The sequence below is a fragment of the Lepidochelys kempii genome, chromosome 2 (genome assembly GCF_965140285.1).
Source record: "Lepidochelys kempii isolate rLepKem1 chromosome 2, rLepKem1.hap1, whole genome shotgun sequence".
Taxonomy (NCBI): domain Eukaryota; kingdom Metazoa; phylum Chordata; order Testudines; family Cheloniidae; genus Lepidochelys; species Lepidochelys kempii.
In genome coordinates, this window is record NC_136381.1 from 45,895,535 (window position 1) to 45,916,587 (window position 21,053).

Here is a 21,053-nt window from a genome sequence, read left to right on the forward strand (position 1 = left end):
GAGGGGGGTGCAGGTCACTTCCGGGAGCCACCCAAGGTAAGCACTGCACCCCTCACCCTTTCCCACACCCCAACCTCCTGCCCAGCTCAGACTCAACACCCTAACTCCCTCCCAGAGCCCGACCCTGGCACCTCCTCCCGCACCCCAACCCCCAGCCTAGACTCTGCACCCAAACTGCGTCCCAGAACCTGACCCCTCCCACACCCAAACTCCCTCCCAGAGACTGGGGGGAGGACTTGGACCCATTCTGGGCACCACTAAAAATTATATAAATCTGCCACCCCTGAAAGCAGTGACAAGCTTTCTACCTTAATGACCAGTGCACATCTGTTTACATTTTTAAAATTATGTTTAAGGCTCAGAAACCAGAAGTCAAACAAAAAAAAATTATTTTTTTCTAAATCCTATGATTTTTAAGTTAGTCTTGTGCTTTTTTGGAGCATGCTTTTTGTATTTTGGGATTAGCAATATTGTAAAAAATTTGTCATCTTTAATTTTGTCGTTGCAGCCCTGAGCAAGATATTTGGCCCACAGTCCATCCCCTCCCAGACCCGTGAGGCTGCAATAACTTTCACTAGGCTAAATTTTCCTCTGCTTGCCCCCCTGAGTTAGGGGAGTGGCAAGCTGTTCTGCTATAAAGAAGCAGGTTGGTGCAGACAGACACGTATTCCCATTACTTAATAATCTTTTCTGATTGCATGTTAGAGAATGGGAGCAAACCCTAAATACTCAATAAACTGCCACTGAAATATGCTGCAATTAACCCATTTGAGCATTAGCTAGTTACTGCAGTCCCCAGTCCAGAAATAATTATCACTCTGCAATTACTCCTGACAGATAAGCACTTGGGAGCTGCAAGAGTTGTATTTTACTCAGATATACAACAGTTAAGGATCTGATCACTAACATAAAACCTACATATAACTAAACATGTTAACATTGGGAACTTTAACATAGCTTATATCATACACATGTAAAAGGATGGTTATATTTCATATTCTAGGTCACAACAGAGGGGATAATTCTCTTTCCATTTTGGGGGAGGCTGAAATTTTCCCTTTAAAAATCCATTAGCATTGGGGGGGGGGGAATGCTAATAATTAAATCAATACATTTAAAAAGCTAAGACTACAAAAACAGCATGTAAGCTAACTTTTACTACCAGACTTATTGATTGGGAGAGCCAGCACCATATGCAGGGAAGTACAGATCTCCCAAGGCTGCTCAAGTACCCTCAGACACACGAGTGCAGACCTCTCCATTTAAAAGGATAGAATGTCTTATGAGACTGTTGCTGTTTCCAGCACATAGCAGGGAAAAAAGCCCCATCTGCAGTAACTGTGCAGCTGTTAAGGCCCCAATTCTGTGAATGACCTCTGTACCCATGCTCAGGAAGAGAGCTGAAGAGTATGAACTCATTCAAAGTAAGTTAATTCTTTACTATGTGTTACCATCAGTAACATAATAAAATGGAGACTGCTGGATTAGATCCACAGCTTCAAGGTGAGAGTCTCTGATATGGAGAGAATGATGATTACAATCCTATTATCCTGGATTTACTCAAGGACAATCAGAAGGTGTTTCTCCAAAAAGTAAGTAAAATGGAGAAAGGTTATTTTCACCTCAGTAGAATCCCTGAGATAAAGAGAGTCAGGTGAGGAAATACTGGGGAGTCAAAGGTATACTGAGTTGCTGAGATTCTTATTAGCCTATAGCTCTAGTCTGTTTGAAGACTCACAGATGAAAGAAATCTGTGAGGTCATTTACTAGTAGATGTGTCCAGTTCTGGAAATAAAAATATTAGGAATAAAATCTATAGATGTTAGTGGGAGGTTGAAAATATTAGGTTTGATAGTGGAAGGACTGAAATCTTTTCATATTTTCAGAAAATTATTTGTTTAATAAAAAAGATTCGTGATGGAGCTTCCCCATACAAAAAGGAATTCAATCAATACATAAAGTGTTTGTCATTTGTACTGTACCAGCTTAGTGACAAAAAAAGAAACCTTATCCATGTGTTGGATGTGGTAAGAGGAAGAAAGAGCAGCAGATTTAAGTCTGTAGGCAGTTGCAGTATAGGTATGGAGCAGAGGCGGATTAGGGGTTTGTGGGGCCCTGGGCCAGAGCAAGTGGGGGCCCCTCCTCACCCCTTCCACCTGTACTTCCTCTCCCCAGCGCTCCTGCTAGAGAAATGGGGTCAGGGTGCAGGGGCTGGAGCAAGAGTGGAGTGGAGAAAGCCCCTGCACCTCAACCCCACTCCCTGGCAGGAGCACCGGAGTGGGTCAGGGCATGAGGGTGCCCCAATTGGCTGGGCCCCTGGGCATGGGCCCTATTGGCCCAGTGGCTAATCCACCACTGGTAAGGAGGAGCAATGCAAAGAGGACGGGGCTAAGTGCCAGGATATGGCCCATTATATATATTTTTGTCCATCTAGTGCTCTTGAAAGAGGGAGAACACCGCCACTCTATAATAAAATAGATCCTTGTCAAGCTAGGATTTCACAAACATTATTATGCGGGGGAGAGGGCTGGTAGCATTGCCTATTATTAATGTTGACCTATACTTCCCATTATAAGCACCTTTTTTCAGTTGCTTATTACTTTTCCATACCTGAACTATTTGGACTGAAAATTTCCATGCCAGGTGTCTCCTCAAGCTGAATTTTTTAGGAAAGTTTCCACCACAATAGTTGAGCCATTTACAACAAGGATAGAGAAAAATACATTTTGCCATGTTAAAACAAATTCTGGCAACCTTTCCTTTGAACAGCCCTAGCACCCCTATGCATTGGAGAAGGCATAGGCACCAACTCCGTGGGTACTCCAGGGCTAGAGCACCCACAGAAAAAAAACAGGGATGGGGAGGAGCAGAGATGGGAAGAGGCAGGGCGGGGAAGTGGGTGGGGGTGAGGCCTCGGACGGAGTGGAGGTCGAGCACCCCTGGCGCAAGGAGAAAGCCGGTGCTTGTGGGAGCAGGGACTTGAGGTTTGGTGAGGGGCTGGAAGTAAGGGGTGGCCTTTGCATCTGGGATGTACCTTGTGCAGTCCCTGAGAAAATCCACCAAAATGTGGCCAAGTTATAAGCCAAGGAAAAATCTGTAGAGACTTCTTTGAAAGTAGTGCTAAAATTCCTGAAGATTTCATCCTCGTTAAGCGAGCCGTAGTGCCATAGCTCCTAGTGCTAACCAGACTGAGCATGCATCATCCTCGGCGTGACTGAGCATGCTCCATCCTCTCAAAGCTCCCGCCCGTAACTGGGCTCTCAAGAGCGGCAGAAGTTCCCTAAAAGTGGGGGGCCACTAGTGCCCTCCCCGCCGCAGCGCCCCTTCCCCCCGAGGCCCCGCCCCCGTGCCACCCCTTCTCCCTGAGCCTCTGCCCTCGCGCCACCCATTCCTCCCATGGCCCTGCCCTCATGCCACCCATTCTCCCTAAGACCCCACCCTTGTGCCACCCCGTTCTCCAAGGCCCGGCCGCTGCACCGCCTCTTCCCCGAGGACCCACTCCTGCGCCACCTCTTCCCCCCCCCCCCCAAGACCCTGCCTCCCACTCGCTCCTCTTTGCCCCTCCCCACCCCGTTGCTCACCCTTATGGCGGGTAAAAATTGATGGAGCCATGGCCCCCTGCCCCTGCCCCCATTCCAGTACCCCTGACTGGACTGTGCATGCACCCTTCGTACAGAGCGACTGACTGCTCCAGCCCCTCACAGCTCCTAGCATAGAGCAGAATGCACATGCACCATCCTCAGAGTGACTGAGCATGTTGCAGCCTTGGGTTGAGAAGCCAAGTGGGAATTTCCTAGAAATGGCAGTCTCTGGCTGCTCTGGACCAGGGTGGCACCAGGCACTGGAGCTGAGTGTAGAGAGCCTGACTCTCCCTTGGTGCCAGCTGGGGTGTTAATGAGAGCACAGAAGCATGGAGAAAGAAACCATCTGCCTCAAATGCAGAGGGGACAAGAACCAGACCAGGGAATGAAACAGGAGAAGATTGGGACAAGGAACCTGTTTGGACTGGGACTGGTTGGACATGGAGAACAGGACTGGGAGCCAAAGTGCGGAAGAGGAGGCTGTGAATGATTGGGCAAGGAGATGGAAATTGGAAGTCAGCGGGGTAGGGCAGAGGAGGCTTGAAATGATTTGTCAAGAATTCTGGGAGCTGGTGAGGAAAATGCAGGTGACTGAAAGACAGTTGGCAGGAGAAAGGGAACATTGAGATCAGATGAGGAACTGGGGAAAGAGGAAAAACTGAGTCTGGGAGCAGTGGGAGGAGAGACAAATCTCACAAGGAGTTGTGGTATGAGGAGACAACTGAGGCTAGCTCAGCAAAGAGACTGGAACAAGAAGCCAGAGAGAAGGGAGAGTAGAGCAAGGAGCCAAGGAGGTTGGGGGAATTATCAGGAAAATGGAGATGATGGGTTGGGGGCATACAGAGAAACCGGATGAAGAGCTGGGAGGTGGAAACTGGGGCTGGCTGGGCAAGGATACTGGGGACAAGGGGTCAACGGAGGGGGCAACTGGGACTAGCTGCACTAAGAAAGTGGGAGTGGGGAGAGACACTGGGCCTTAGGTGGGGAGTCTGGAGCGGGAGAGACTAGGACTCGCTGGGCAAGGTGATTAGGACTAAAATGAGAAGCCTGGAGAGTAGAGACTAGGACTGGGTAGGCAGGAAGGATGGGATAGGTACGAGGAGCCAGGGGTGAGGGAGAGACAGGACTGGGACAGCTTGGAGGGATGGGGAGAAAGGGTCAATCTTTGGTGTATCAGGCAAAAGTGTCTGTGACCACTAGAGCACATTTCCTTACAGAACCTGGAATGGAACCAAAGATTCCTAAGTCCCAAAATTCTTCTGCTGACACCAAATATCTGTGAAAAATCCACTGCGAAGTGTGTGTTTCATCCCCCTCTAATGCTAGTCCACATAGAGGATCACAACCTACTATTACTATCAGTTACTCCTTTAGTTCTAGAGGTAGAGATCTGTGCAGGTTATCTAAAGGCTCATGATGAACCATATCGATGTCAATATGATGCCACACAATGAACAGAACAGGTAATCATCAAGTGATCCATCCACTGTCGCCCATTCCCAGCTTCTGACAAACAGAGGCTAGGAACACCATCCCTACCCATCCTAGCTAATAGGTCCACCAATAGCTATCCTCCATGAATTTATCTAGTTCATTTTTGAACCCTGTTGTAGTTTTGGCCTTCACAACATCCTCTGGAAAAGCGTTCCACAGGTTGACTATGTTTTGTGTGAACAAGTACTTCCTTTTATTTGTTTTAAACCTGCTGCATATTAATTTCAATTGGTGACCCCCTAGTTCTTGTGTTATGAGAAGGCATAAATAACACTTCCTTATTTACTTTCTCCACTCCAGTCATGATTTTATAGACCTCAATCATATGCCCCCTTAGTTGTCTCTTTTCCAAACTGAAAAGTCAGTTTTATTCATTTATTCTCATACAAAAGTTGTTCCATATGCCTAATCATTTTTGTTGCTCTTTTCTGTACCTTTTCCAATTCCAACATATCTTTTTTGAGATGGGGCAACCACATCTGCATGTAGTATTCAAGATGTGGGCGTATCATGGATTTATATAGAGTTAATATGATATTTTCTGTCTTATTATCTATCCCTTTCTTAATGATTCCCAACATTCTGTTCACTTTTTTGACTGCCGCTGCACATTGAGTGGATGTTTTCAGAGAAATATCCACAATGACTCCAAGATCTCTTTCTTGAGTGGTAATGGCTAATTTAGACCACATCATTTTATATGTATAGTTGAGATTATGTTTTCCAATGTGCATTGCTTTGCATTTATCAACACTGAATTTCATCTGCCCTTTTGTTGCCCAGTCACCCAGTTTTGTGAGATCCCTTTGTAACTCTTCGCAGTCTGCTTAGGACTTAGCTATCTTGAGTAGTTTTGTATCCCCTGCAAATTTTGCCACCTCACTGTTTACCCCTTTTTCCAGATCATTTATGAATAAGTTGAATAGGACTAGTCCCAGTACAGCTCCTGGGGGACACCACTATTTACCTTTCTCCATTCTGAAAACTTACCATTTATTCCTACTCTTTGTTTCCTATCTTTTAACCAGTTACCAATCCGTAAGAGGACCTTGCCCTCTTATCCCATGACAGCTTACTTTGCTTAAGAGCCTTTGGTGAGGGACCTTGTCAGAGGTTCTCTGAAAATCAAAGTACACTATATCCACCGGATCACCCTTGTCCACATGCTTGTTGACCCTCTCAAGGAATTCTAGTAGACTGCTGAGGCGTGATTTCCCTTTACAATAATCATGTTGACTCTTCCCCAACAAATCCTGTTCATCTGTATGTCTGATAATTCTGATAAAACCCTGCTGTATCCCGGCTACTTCCTACCCCACTCTGCTGGCATTGGTCCTTCAGCACTGGGCTCCATCTTTACTATAGTTTTGACCAGTTTGCCAGGTACTGAAGTTAGGTTTACTGGCCTATAATTGCCAGGATTACCTGAAGGAGGTAAATATTCTTTGTGGGTTCCATGCATAAGGGTCAGCAATGATGAAGATACAAAAGTACTTGTGGAAGGAATGAACAAGCTCGTTATGGAGGCTAACATCACTGGCAGGGGTAGGGGGGAAGGTGGTGAGACATGACATAGTAAAATATAAGAGCAGATAAGTTTGGAGGGAGTAGGTTGTGGAGGGCCTTACAGGTAAGGACCAGAATCATAGAATCATAGAATATCAGGGTTGAAAGGGACCCCAGAAGGTCATCTAGTCCAACCCCCTGCTCAAAGCAGGACCAATTCCCAGTTAAATCATCCCAGCCACGGCTTTGTCAAGCCTGACCTTAAAAACCTCTAAGGAAGGAGATTCTACCACCTCCCTAGGTAATGCATTCCAGTGTTTCACCACCCTCTTAGTGAAAAAGTTTTTCCTAATATCCAATCTAAACCTCCCCCACTGCAACTTGAGACTCCTCGTTCTGTCATCTGCTACCATTGAGAACAGTCTAGAGCCATCCTCTTTGGAACCCCCTTTCAGGTAGTTGAAAGCAGCTATCAAATCCCCCCTCATTCTTCTCTTCTGCAGGCTAAACAATCCCAGCTCCCTCAGCCTCTCCTCATAACTCATGTGTTCCAGTCCCCTAATCATTTTTGTTGCCCTTCGCTGGACTCTCTCCAATTTATCCACATCCTTCTTGTAGTGTGGGGCCCAAAACTGGACACAGTACTCCAGATGAGGCCTCACCAATGTCGAATAGAGGGGGACGATCACGTCCCTCGATCTGCTCGCTATGCCCCTACTTATACATCCCAAAATGCCATTGGCCTTCTTGGCAACAAGGGCACACTGCTGACTCATATCCAGCTTCTCGTCCACGGTCACCCCTAGGTCCTTTTCCGCAGAACTGCTGCCTAGCCATTCGGTCCCTAGTCTGTAGCTGTGCATTGGGTTCTTCCGTCCTAAGTGCAGGACCCTGCACTTATCCTTATTGAACCTCATCAGATTCCTTTTGGCCCAATCCTCCAATTTGTCTAGGTCCTTCTGTATCCTATCCCTCCCCTCCAGCGTATCTACCACTCCTCCCAGTTTAGTATCATCCGCAAATTTGCTGAGAGTGCAATCCACACCATCCTCCAGATCATTTATGAAGATATTGAATAAAACCGGCCCCAGGACCGACCCTTGGGGCACTCCACTTGATACCGGCTGCCAACTAGACATGGAGCCATTGATCACTACCCGTTGAGCCTGACAATCTAGCCAGCTTTCTACCCACCTTATAGTGCATTCATCCAGCCCATACTTCCTTAACTTGCTGACAAGAATACTATGGGAGACCGTGTCAAAAGCTTTGCTAAAGTCAAGAAACAATACATCCACTGCTTTCCCTTCATCCACAGAACCAGTAATCTCATCATAAAAGGCGATTAGATTAATCAGGCATGACCTTCCCTTGGTGAATCCATGCTGGCTGTTTCTGATCACTTTCCTCTCATGCAAGTGCTTCAGGATTGATTCTTTGAGGACCTGCTCCATGATTTTTCCAGGGACTGAGGTGAGGCTGACTGGCCTGTAGTTCCCAGGATCCTCCTTCTTCCCTTTTTTAAAGATTGGCACTACATTAGCCTTTTTCCAGTCATCCGGGACTTCCCCGGTTCGCCACGAGTTTTCAAAGATAATGGCCAATGACTCTGCAATCACAGCCGCCAATTCCTTCAGCACTCTCGGATGCAACTCGTCCGGCCCCATGGACTTTTGTTTGTGCTTGATGTGTGGAGGAAGAGGAGACAGTAGAGAGACTCAAAAATGAGTGATATGGTCAAACCAAGGGCCAACAATGTGATCTTAGCAGTCGTGTTTGAATGGATATGAATGGGGCACGTGTGTTAGGAAGGCCAGAGAGGAGAAGGTAAGGATCCAGATGAGATTTTTAGTAAAGTGTACAGTGTGGTAAAACATGCTCTACCCAAGAAAAAACATTGCAAAGAGGGAAAAAAATATTACCAGACTGCACTTAGCCAATCTGAAGTGACCCGTGCCCATGTTTGCAGTAGATGCAATCCGTGACCCTGAAACCTGCGTAGATATGGAAAAGATCTGCTCTGCCATAAAGAAACTGAGGTGGGCATGCTGCTGGACCCAACTATATAAAACCTGAACTTCTCAGGTGCTCCATAGAGACCATAATGCAAACATTACACCAACTTTTTGTCTGGCTTGGACTACTGGGAAGGCACCAGCAGAGTGAAAGGAAGGGATCATCATCCCGCTTTATAAAGGGAAAGTTCCACACACTGAGAGCAGCAGCTAAAGTGCAATAATTCTGTTTTCTGTTCTTGGAAGAGTTTTTAAACATGACCTACTTGCCCAGCTCTAGCATCTCCTTGTGAAAAACCATCCAGAAAAATCGGGCTTCACTGCTGGGTGATCTGCCATGGATGCTATACCTTACTCTTCATTTTTTTACCTGAGATCTATCCGATAATTCAATTGCCCTTTGACAGCAGCATACGTAGACTTGAAGGCAGCCTTTGATTCTGTCAGTAGAGCTGCCCTGTGGACAGGGCTGGCTCTAGATACCGGCAGAACAAGCAGGTGCTTGGGGCGGCACATTTCTAGGGGCGGCGTTCCGGCACCGGCCATGACATCCCTAGAAATGTGCCCCTGCCACCCCAGCTCGCCTCCGCTCCACCTCCGCCTGCTCCCCTGAGCGCGCGACTGCCCTTCCGCTTCTCCCCGCTCCCTCCCTCCCTCCCAGGCTTGCCGCGTGCCAAACAGCTGTTTCACACTGCAAGCCTGGGAGGGAGAAGCCGAGCGGCAGCGTGCTCGGCGGCAGTGGTGGAGCAGAGGTGAGCTGAGGCGGGGAGTGGTTCCTCTACCCCCCCCCCGTTACTTCCTGCATTCCCCACCCACCCTCGCTCGCCTCCGCTCCACCCGATTCCCCTGAACGCGCTGCCTCTCCCTTGCCTGAGAGGGAGGGGGGAGAAGCAGAGCGGTGGCGTGTTCAGGGGAGCAGGCGGAGCGGAGGTGAGCAAGGGCATGGAGTTGCTGGGGGGAGCCGCAGGAAACAATGGGGGGGGGAATGTGGCACACCCGGGGGAGGAGGCGGGGCCAGGGATTTGGGGAAGGGGCGGAGTGGGGGCGGGCACAAAAAAAAGCAGGGATGGCCAAAAATTTTTTTGTTTGGGGTGGCAAAAATTTTAGAGCCGGCCCTGCCTGTGGAAGGCCCTATGAGGCACTGGTGGTCGTAACATCTTTCTGAGGTTAATCCAAGATCTACGTAATGACTCAGTGGCATGGGTGCAATGGAGAACTGTAACGGGACTCCCTCTCAGGTTCAGAGGGAGTAGGGATGCCAGGTGTCTGTTTTTCAACTAGAACATCTGATTGAAATGGGAAACTGGCAGCAGCCGGTCAGCACAACTTCCCGGAGGATAGAAGTCAGGTTATCTGCAGTAGCTGGCTTCTGCCAGCAGGGGGTGGAAAGAGCAGCAGCTGCTGTAGCCCAGAGGAGCAGCTCTGCTTAGCAGCTGCTGTTCTTCTGGCCCCCCAGCCTGACGGGGAGAACTAGCAGTCTCCTGGACTGGGCTCCAAAGTAGGTACCAGTGCCATCCGGAGGGGGTGAAGGGTAACCTGTCTGCACCCCCCACCTCACTGTGTTCTGATTACTCCACTGCAGCCCCTCACTCCAGGGATCAACCCCGCTGTATCCCGGCCCCTTGTTCCAGCGCTCCCACTCCACTCCTGCTGTACCCTGCTGTGCTCCAATCCTGGCTCTGCAGGTGTCAGGTGAGTCGCGGAGGATGAGGAAGCAAGTGGCAAGGGTGGGGGTGGAGAGCTAGCAACAGAGGAGGGGACAGGTCGGGCCGGGGCTGGGCAGGGGTGTTCGGTTTTCAGGGGTTAGAAAGTTGGCAACCTAAGAGGGAAGCCATGCCGCCGCACTACATTGCAGTTAGCAGAGTTGGGTCCTGGGCCTTGGGGCGGGGCAGAGCAAGTAAAGCAGTCTGTAGCTATCAGCCTCCTGGCTGGACCAGTGGTAACAGTCTGGCACAGGCCTTTGGGCTTAGTAAGCAGCCAGCTCCAGCTGTGGGGCGGCAGCAGGGGGATGCTGCCTGCTTTACTCCACTGGGTCTCAGCCCTGGGCCCAAATAGCCATGGGCAGTCCCACCACTGGGTAAACGGTGAAACACAAACTCGCTGCCTTGCGTCCCTACAGCACAACTGGAGCAATGTCTGGTTTCCCAGGGCTACTTCCTACCCCACTCTGCTGGCATTGGTCCTTCAGCACTGGGCTCCATCTTCCCGCTTCACAGTTGGGCTGCGTCCCCTCCAGTCACTCCCCGGGCCTTCTGCTGCCTTGGTCATTAGGGACTGGTCTGCTCAGTTACTGGTCCAAGATCAGACAGAGGGCTCAGCTTCCTAGCAGCAACATCTGCCTCCTTCCCTGGTCCAGCACCAACTGAGCTTCAAAATTCCCTTTATAATTCCTGTCCTTCCCTGTACTTCCTGAGAGGGGGCAGGGAGGACTTAGCTCCACTCACCAAGGGGAAGGTAAAGAGCCCTCACTCTCGGGTCCAGAGAGGCCACTCTGCCTCACTACAAGAACTCATAGGTCCACCATGTTATTCACTAGAACTAGGGTGAAGAAGGGATGTATCCTGGCCCCAGCCCTGTTTTGCCACACACGGCATTGGCTCCTTGAACATGTCTCTGCAAATATTGGTGTAACTGTTTGGTTCGACTTCTTTTACTGACCTGGATTATATGGATGATGTTGTCCTTTTTGGCCAGGATGCAAACAACCTTAAAGACACACTAGAGAACCTTGAGCACGTGACTGCTGCCTTGGGCTAAGGATTTCTTGGACAAAAACCAAGTGTGGTACAAAAGTTGTGATGGAAAACATCTGTGCTGCCAGAAAAATTGTGGAAGTGCTGGATGATTTCATCTATCTATGCAGTAAATTGTCATCAAGTGGGTGCAGCCAGTCAGATATCTTAAGGAGAATCAATTTAGTAGCCTGCAGTCAAGGCAGCATGCGGAGCCCCCTGGCTACCCCTACGTGTAGGAGCCAGAGGGAGGACATGCCGCTGCTTCCGGGAGCTGCTTGAGGTAAGCACCTCCTGGAGCCTGCACTCCTGACCCCCTCCTGAGCCCCAACCCCCTGCCCTAGCCCTGATCCCTGTCCTGCCCTCTCAGCCCCTTGGTCCCAGCCCAGATCACCCTCCTGCACCCCAAACCCCTCATCCTCAGACCCAGCCCAGAGCCCGCATCCCTAGCTGGAGCCCTCACCCCCTTGCCACACCCCAACTCCCTGCCCCAGTCCAGAGCCCTTTCCCACACCCTGAACTCTCAATTTCTGGCCCCACTCCAGAGCCCTCACCCCCTCCAGCACCCCAACGCCCAATTTCATGAGCATTCATGGCCTGCCATACAATTTCCATACCCTGATGCGGCCCTTGGGCCAAAAAGTTTGCCCACCCCTGCTCTAAAGTATTACATTGTTTGTTTTGTTTTTGAGTACACTTATGTAACAAAACTGTATTTGTAAGTTTCACTCATGATGAAGAGATTGCATTACACTACTTGTATGAGGTGAATTGAAAAATACTATTTCTTTATCATTTTTACAGTGCAAATATTTGTAATAAAATATGAAGTGAGCTCTGTACACTTTGTATTCTATGTTGTACTTGAAATCAATATATTTGAAAATGTGGAAAACATCAAAAAATATTTAAATAAACGGTATCCTATTGTTTAACAGTGTAATTAATTGTGCAATTAATCACAGTTTTTTTTAATTGCTTGACAGCCCTAAAAATCATGTAAATGGAATTATTACAACAGAATTGTAGAGAGGATTAAGTGATGAGATGGGGTAAAACAATAAGTTACTACACAATAAGCACAATTTTGTTCTTTAAAAAATGTGTAAGAGACCCCAAGGAGAGCAGCAGAAACTGCAAACAAAAAGATCATCAGATATGAGGTCGAAGGAACCAAAACAAGCTGTAAATTACAAGTGTGGAGTTGAAAATGTAAATCCTCAGTTCAAAAGGATTTAAAATTGAATCATGGACTATATGGCACCATATGTCTTTCAGTATACCTCCCAACATGCTTTACGAGGTCCTCTATTTAGATTTATACAGTGCATTAAAAAGCACCTACCCAAAGCTCTAGATATCTTTCTATATATTAAAAATGCAGTAATATTAGTGAAAACAAAAGCAAACCCAGTAGCTTCCCCCAAACCGAAAAAAAAATATCTGACCTCAGCTACAAGTTCCAGCCCTTTAAAATATGGCTTAGCTTTAAGGGCCCAATACTGATCCTATTGAAGTGAGTGGAAATTTTACCACTCATTTCAAGCAGCAGCTTAATCAGGTATGAGGCAAGATTGGATAGGAGCATAAGTAGGCGTACACACACATACAGCTGAATAATATCATTCTAAACTAAAAAAAACAAAACGCATTGTGCATTGGTCACCTGTAGCCAGGTCTCTCCAAACCCAGCATCAGACTCTGCCTCTGCCTCAGTTTCCCATTCATTCTTCAGAGCTGTTAGGTCACTTCAGTGACTTAACCCTCCAGTTAATCCCCTTAAAGGGCCAACTCACCATGTGAGATCACCACAAGAAACTCCCTCCAGATGAAAGAATCCAAGGGTGAGACCCAAAGATAAAACAGTCATTATATATTTGAGTTTTATACATTGTAGCAGAAACAAGACAGACGAGCACCACTACCTTTTTACTCCCTAGTATGCCAATAGTCCACCTCTTCCAGGATTTAATTCAAAGTCCATCATAAACCCACAGCTAAGTCTTCCACCCTAGACTCTTTCAGTAGCCACAGCCCCTTCCTCTGAATGACTAACCTCTTCCACCTTTCTCCTGGGCTCAGTTGTCAGTCCGACTCTAATCAGTTACTCTTCCTCTAGTATGCAGGTGTTGCTGCACCCTTTCACAGGGTGGCAGTATAGAGGGACCTCCTCCCAATCCACTATGTTTTGTCAACCCTGGAACTCTTAAACCACTAGGCTATTTGCCCCAAAGGCTAAATTTTCCTCATCTTTCTGTCTAGCTCTTCTTCCAAAACACTCCCAGCTAATGGACCACTCATTCCTTGGTCTGCTCTCACTGGAATGCCTGTCTCATATCCATTCCTATTTAAAGCATAGGCTGCATTTATATCTGAGGCCTGGTTTTTAATCATATGGGTCCAGTCCTCAAAGGCATTTAGGCTCCTAACTCCCATTGATTTCACTAGAAGTTAGGAGTCTAAATACTTCTAAAGGTCTGGGCCTCTATATCTGAGTTTTATACATGGTAGCTAAAACCATAGTAGGAGAGTATCACCACCTTCCCCCTCCCACAATCTGACCCTGTGACAGAGTGCTAAGTATGAGTCAGAACTGTGTTCACAGCAGCTCCAATCAGGCAATGCAGGTTGGAGCTAAGAAGAGCTGTGCCTAATTTGTGGGTGGGGCAGGGTAGAAAGGCGACGGGCAACAAAAATGATTAGGGGACTAGAACACATGAGTTATGAGGAGAGGTCGAGGGAACTGGGATTGTTTAGTCTACGGAAGCGAAGAATGAGGGGGGATTTGATAGTTGCTTTTAACTACCTGAAAGGTGGATCCAGAGAGGATGGATCTAGACTATTCTCAGTGATAGCAGATGACAGGACAAGGAGTAATGGTCTCAAGTTGCAGTGGGGGGGGGGGGGGGTTAGGTTGGATATTAGGAAAAACTTTTTCACTAGGAGGCTGGTGAAACACTGGAATGCGTTACCTAGGGAGGTGGTGGAATCCCCTTCCTTAGAAGCTTTAAGGTCAGGCTTGACAAAGCCCTGGCTGGGATGATTTAGTTGGGATTGGTCCTGCTCTGGGCAGGGGGTTGGACTAGATGGCCTCCAGAGGTCCCTTCCAACTCTGTTATTCTATGAAACTATGATAAGGCTAATTAAGCCATTAGCCAGAGCTCACAAATAGGCATAGGAAGAAAGTAAAAAGGGGGAAAGCAGTGACAGGGAGAGAGAGATTGCTTGCTCTCCCCTGCTTGTTAAAGGTGCTATGTATGTTGTGAAGGTGGTGGGACTCATTTATAAATAAACTGCACAAGGTGTTGGACCAGCACAAAGGTCTCTGCGTAGTTTGTTGACCGAGACAGAAGCAGGACCAAGGAGGCCCTGTTACAGACCCCAAATATTAAAATTAATGGCATTTTCTAGATTGCCACCTAAATGAATGTTTGGCAAGTTGTATTTGACATATAAGAATGGCCATACTGGGTCAGACCAAAGGTACATCCAACCCAGTATCCTGTCTTCTGACAGTGGCCAATGCCAGGTGCCCCAGAGGGAGTGAACCTAACAGGTAACGATCAAGTGATCTCTCTCCTGTCATCCATCTCCACCCTCTGACAAACAGAGGCTAGGGACACCATTCCTTGAGACTCTTGTTAGTAATTCAAGCCAAAGAGAACTGCACCTTTACTATCTATACTGAAATATCTACAAAGGACAGTACTGAATAGAGAATCTGGAGAATTGCACAAGATCTTCTCTGGGAGTTATGCACACAAAGAGATGCAATAACAGGCCCTATTATTTTTTATGCTGTTGGCTAGATTTAATCACACCAATATCAAAGATAAAACATCATTTTATTAGTCTCTCTCTAAAGGAATGTATAGCTAAATTGCAGGGAATTTGTTTCTATCATTACATTTTTTAGTGTGGAATCAAAGCCCACAGTAAATTGTCTGATTTCCATTTAATTTTACAACACTAATCCCTGTGGATATTAGTGTCCTATAGGGCCTGATCCTGCAATGGATTCTGTGGAGTCACTTACTTCGATGGGGCTTTGTGTGGGAACAGGGGTCAGCCTGCAGAACCCCAGTTGCAGGACTGGATGCTTTGTTTGAACTCTGAAGATCTTATTTTTACTAAGTTTTCCTAGATCATTTAGCTCAATAATACCTCTAAATTCCCATGCAGCGGATAAAGTGTTTGCATTAAATTGCAAAGGCAGCATGTTGAAATAACAGTGTAATGTTATATTTATTTAATGCATTTCACACAGCAGGAATCCAGAGAACTTTACAAACATTTGTACCTGTACATGAATTGTTTCATCCACCGGTGAAATGTGGCAACTGTTTAATGAACACATTGCACTAAACAGCAGTTTCAGCCAGAAAGTGAAGAAGGATGGTCATTCAAATTGAAATGACAAAGGAAATTTAAGTAGGCAGAATAATTATCCAAACTGGAATTTGGCCAAGATGCTGCTATGCTTGTGATAAGTGCCATGGGATCTTTAATGATCAAAAGCTGTCAGGACCTCTGTTTTAATTCTCATTAAAATGATGTCAACTCACTCCTTTTCACAGTCCCCTCATAGCACCATTCTGGTGCATTGGCTCATTCCTTAGGACTTGGCTACACTTGCGAGTTACAGCGCAATAAAGGAGCCCTGGGTGCACTAGCTCACTACCTGTCCACACTGGCAAGGCACGTAGAGCGCTCTGACTCTGCAGCTACAGCGCTGCTGGTACTCCACCTCAGTGAGTTGAATAACCTTTGCTGCACCCCCGCTGGAGCGCCACGGCACCAATGTGGACGAGGTGTTGCATTACTGCGCTCTGATCAGACTCCGGAAACATCCCATAATCCCCTTAAGTCAAGTGGCCATTCTTGTCATTGTTTTTGAATCACTGTAGGAATGCGGATATGACCTTTGGAAGCTCTGTTTCTGACAGCTGACATGCTTATCTGCTCCGAGACAAAGCAATCATTAGTGTGAAATGCTGTGTGTGTGAGAGAGAGAGGCTGGAGGGGAGGGGGGGGTCTGCTGCTACCTGAACTTACAAGACAGCATGCTGACATGCTCTCAGCCCCCCAAAAACCCACTCTCTCTCCCCGCACATACACACAACACACTCCCTGTCACACTCCAGCCCACTCACCCCCATTTGAAAAGCATGTTGCAGTCACTTGCATGCTGGGATAGCTGCCCATAATGCACCACAACCAATGCTGCTGCAAGTGCCGCAAATGTGGCCACGCCAGTGCGCTTGAAGCTGTCAGTGTGGACAGACTGCGGCCCTTTCCCTACTGCGCTCTACGAAGGCTGGTTTAACTCAAAGCGCTCAACATCTGCAAGCGTAGCCAACTCAGAGAGAAGAGTGCCACCTAGCGAAGTGCCAGAACCAACCTTGGATCACCCTGGGTTTTTCTTGAACATCTTTCATCTAAGAACTAACATTATTTCATTTTTTAGATCAAAGACCAAGAGGGCTTAAATGATAAACAGGTAACTTAAATCCAAACTGCTGTGCTCAAAATAACTGTGTAATGTTGAAAAAAAACAACCCGGAGATGTAACTAGAAATCAGAGATCAAATAAAAAAATCTAGGATGCCAAAACATAGAAGATACATCTAAAAACCAAGGATCAAATGAAATTCATCTAGCTAGACAGATGTAACAGAAAAGAAGAAAGCAGAAAATTGCTCGGAAACAGCTAGTATAGTAACGTTTGATTGAAGTTACTAAATGAATTGAATGTTTTTACAGCAGGAAAGGATATACATACATATTTATTGAGTTGTGAACTCAGATACAAAGAAAAAGAGGAATCTTGAGAACCGGTAATGTGATTAGGTGGAGATGAAGCAATTAAATTATGTTTTTGAAAGGAACTAGTACTTTCCAGGGGAACAGGGAAGGGTTCACTGTGCTCAAAATAACTATGTAGTGTTGAACACTCCCCCATCCTACCCCCCGAAGATGTAACTAGAAATCAGGGATCAAATACAGTGTTTGTAATACACTGACTAATACAAAGCTAGACTAGAAAAAAATGTACATCGTGTAAGCAGTTTTCCTGCCAATCAAGATTACAGTTTCCAATGAGAATTATTTCAGATTTGGGACTGTGTGTTACTTTTATACTTACTTAATAGGCAATTATTTAGACACCAATCATTCTCCAGGTATAGGTCAGTATAATGAGATGCTTAGCTACAATAATTGTTGCCCATATACCCAGAGTTCAACTAATTAACAGATCTGAATTGTAATGTAGTTTTCCATTTAGGCAGTTGGCAGTGATATTAGGGTTTTTAAGTCTTCCTCTGAGGCATGGAAAAATGCAGTGGATGGGTCTCACACAATCAATTTCCTGTAACTGCAGTGCAGTGGGCATTGGTGAACCTGCCTATCTTCTACCTCTTTTTATTTATCCTTTCTAGCTATTGTATCTTTCACAGTACAGCAGAAATGGTAAGGGTGTGTGGCTGGAAATGTCAGTTCCTTTATTAGAAATCCGTATATTTATTGAAAACTGGGTACTTCATAGCAGGGCCACAGTAGGAAGCTGCACTGGAGGTACATTTCAACTATAAATACTGAAGACCTATTATTGAGATTCTGATATTAGCCTAACACTATCTTAGAACACCAACAAGAGTTGGGGTTAAGCAGCATGTTAGCCCAGATCCTCAAAGGTATTTAGGCATCTAACCAATGGGAGTTTAAAGGGTCCTTGCAGGAAAAGGCTCTAAAGTCTACCCTGATCCTGAGCAGTGCTGAGAACCACCAGCTCTTATTTAAATCTATGGGAATTTGGGTTGCTCAGCACCTCTCAGGATCAGTCTAATTTAATGAAAGGACAAAAACAAAATCACATGGTTCAGAACTATGTAGCCTTGAAGTTTGCCTCTTGAAAAGTCAGTTATAGCATTTTCAGAGGGGAACAGAACACGGGGGAGGTTTAGGTTGGATATTAGGAAAAACTTTTTCACTAGGAGAACGGTGAAACACTAGAATGTGTTACCTAGGGAGGTGGCGGAATCTCCTTCCTTTGAAGTTTTTAAGGTCAGGCTTGACAAAGCCCTGGCTGGGATGATTTAGTTGGGGATTGGTCGTGCTTTGAGTAGGGGGTTGGACTAAATGACCTCCTGAGGTCCCTTCCAACCCTGATATTCTATGATTTTATGAAAGCAAACTCCAGAGAGCACAGTGTTTGGAGACGACAAGAGGGCACTTGCTGGGTGAGGGAAAAACTTGGCCTTCAGCCTGGTTCCTTGCCAATATGCACCTAACCACCAGGTTCTCTGTCAGGTATTATTCTTCACATGGCAACATTAGAGCTGGTCAAAAATCAGAATTTCCATTCTGCAGGAAATGCCAACATTTCAAAATTATTTTTCATCCTGAATCAAAACGATTAGTTGAAATTTCTCGTGAAAGGACAATCCTGAAATACTTCATTTCAGAAATGTCAAAATGTTTCAATAAGATTGAAATGTTTTGTTATGTTTGAATTGTTTCATTTAAATTTATAATTGGCTATCGTATCATATTAACGAGTCAAATGATAAATTCAAAATGAAACACATCATCCTTATTGAAATGAAACATTTCAATCTCAGTTAAGTGGAAATGTTTTGATAACTTCCCATCTAAAATTTTGACAAAATCAATATGTTCCTGTGAAATGTTTCTATTTCCTTGAATCAGCATTTTCCAATGGAAAACTGTTCTGTCAGAATTTTTTTGGCCAGTTCTAAGTAATAAATCTTATAAAATAAAATTAAGAGGGAAGGAATCTGACTAGCTAATGAAATCGCTGTGTGTGCATCCAACTTCAAAGTTCAGGATCAGGACTTATTATCCTGTTGTTACAAAAATGTAAGAGCATTTTCCCAATTCACACTTCAGGAAGTTCAATTGTCCTAGATAACCACACTTCTGGGATGGCTGATGATACTTGGCAATCCACCTAATGCCTCAGGCATATGATATTATCCAGAATAACTGCACACCTTCTTGTGTTATCACTTACATGCCACACATTAGGAGGGCCTTGAAATCTCTAATCTGTGGGTAATGTATCAAGATGACACAGTGTGACAAGCATATGTCTCTTTGCAATCTAGGGCAAAAAATACAATAGGAAAGATTATCCCCAGTTCTTCAGTTGGGATTTCCAGCTGGTGCCTGAGGGGGATTTCAGGCAGAGACAGTATTAAGTGGTGCCTTGTGTCCTCAGGGAGTTCACTGACACCAGAAGAGGAGACCCTTCCCAGATGAGCAGCAGACTCAAATGACAAAAAGAGTATGAATTTCCTTATGCATATTTAAAACTGTAATAAAGGTCACTGATTTGCTATCATCTTCATAAGCACATCAGTATTTACAATCACAGGGAGGAAACATCTGCCTCCTCATCAGGTTTTTGAAAGATGCAATTGAAAAAGTAGTAACAACAAGGCCAGCTACTACATGGATCAACTCCCTTTGCTTTTTGTTATTTACTCTATCTTTATCTCTTTTTTTTAGTTTATTTTTAAAAACATTATTTTTTTCATGGGATCTTTAATTTTGTGCAGACACCCCCCTGCAAACTGTCATATAAAAACCTTGAGAGTGAGCGAGAGAGACATAACAGATCAAACCACTAGTAAAAAAGCAGAGTGAGAAAATACTAATTTTTCCTCCTTTGTTTAGTAAACTTCCAGATGAAAAAGCAAAATGTACCCATCTCTTTATCTCCCCATGCTAATGGTGTCTGCATGCAATTCTGGAATGAAAATCTTATTTATAATGTTAGAGAGACAAAGTGGGTGAGGTGCTATATTTTATTGGACCAACTTTGGTTGGCGCAAGAGACAGCTCTTGACTAGTGACAGGACAGTGAGAGAACAGGTGTAGCAAGCAAGGAGGAGGGGGGTCCTGTGTGTGTGTGTGCGGGCACCTCATGACAAACCCCCAGGTGCAAGGGCTGTCCTCTCCTGCTGCAGTGGTGGCCTGGGCAACCATAGGCATTCTGGCTCCTGCTCATGTCCCAGTTTCTCTCGGGAGAAGAGCCTGCACACCAGTTGCTCCTTCCTGCAATCCTCATCTTAAGGCTCAGGCATCAGCTAGCCTGGAAAACAAAAACAGCTGCCACATAAGCTATCCCCCTCACCCCCATCAACTCCGGCCGAGGCTGCAGGGAGTGGAAGCTCTGCCCTTCCCCATCCTCCGCCTCTTTAGCTTGTGACATAGAGAGGGCCAGCTAGTCCCACCCCCTCCCCTTCAGGTCCCGCTCCCTCTCCTGGGCCCGCTCCCAGTCCCTCCCCCGTCTTCTAGCGCGGCTGGTGCCGCTCCCCCCCCCCGCTCCCGCGCCGTGTGACACGCTCGCACGCCGGCCGAGCGAGGAGAGCGCTTCCCCGGGCTGAGCCTGCCCTGCTGCCGCAGTAGTCATGGCAGCTGACGGGGTGGACGAGCGCTCCCCGCTGCTGTCCGCGCCCAGCTCCGGCAATGTCACCCCCACCGCGCCGCCCTATTTACCGGAGAGCAGCCCCAGAGGTAAGTCCCTACTGCCCCCCCCCCCCCGCTCTCCGGCCGGCCTTTCCAACCTGCGCGGGGGCGGGGGGCCCCGGCGGGGGTTTCTCGGCGTGCCCCGGAGGCGGGGGTATTGTCTTGGCGGGGGTGGGAAAGGCTGCACGATGAGTTTGCAACGTGCCGCATTCCCGGCTCCCCCGCAGCAG

The 21,053-nt window shown here is 46.6% G+C and overlaps 1 protein-coding gene and 1 long non-coding RNA gene across 3 annotated transcripts in view; both read left to right on the plus strand.

Moving 5' to 3' along the window:
• The first annotated feature begins 657 nt into the window (after positions 1-657).
• Positions 658-12,150, plus strand: LOC140906520 (uncharacterized). Its single transcript, XR_012157137.1, has 3 exons — positions 658-1,592; positions 10,179-10,288; positions 11,291-12,150. It is a non-coding gene; the product is annotated as an uncharacterized LOC140906520 (long non-coding RNA).
• An 8,525-nt stretch (positions 12,151-20,675) lies between these two features.
• Positions 20,676-21,053, plus strand: part of PIP4P2 (phosphatidylinositol-4,5-bisphosphate 4-phosphatase 2) — a 60,039-nt gene continuing 59,661 nt past the window's right edge. For both annotated transcript variants that reach the window (XM_073330605.2, XM_073330606.2), the window contains exon 1: positions 20,676-20,871. In XM_073330605.2, the coding sequence (XP_073186706.1) occupies positions 20,766-20,871 (106 nt within the window). In that variant the 5' untranslated portion in view covers positions 20,676-20,765. The remainder of the gene's footprint in view (positions 20,872-21,053) is intronic.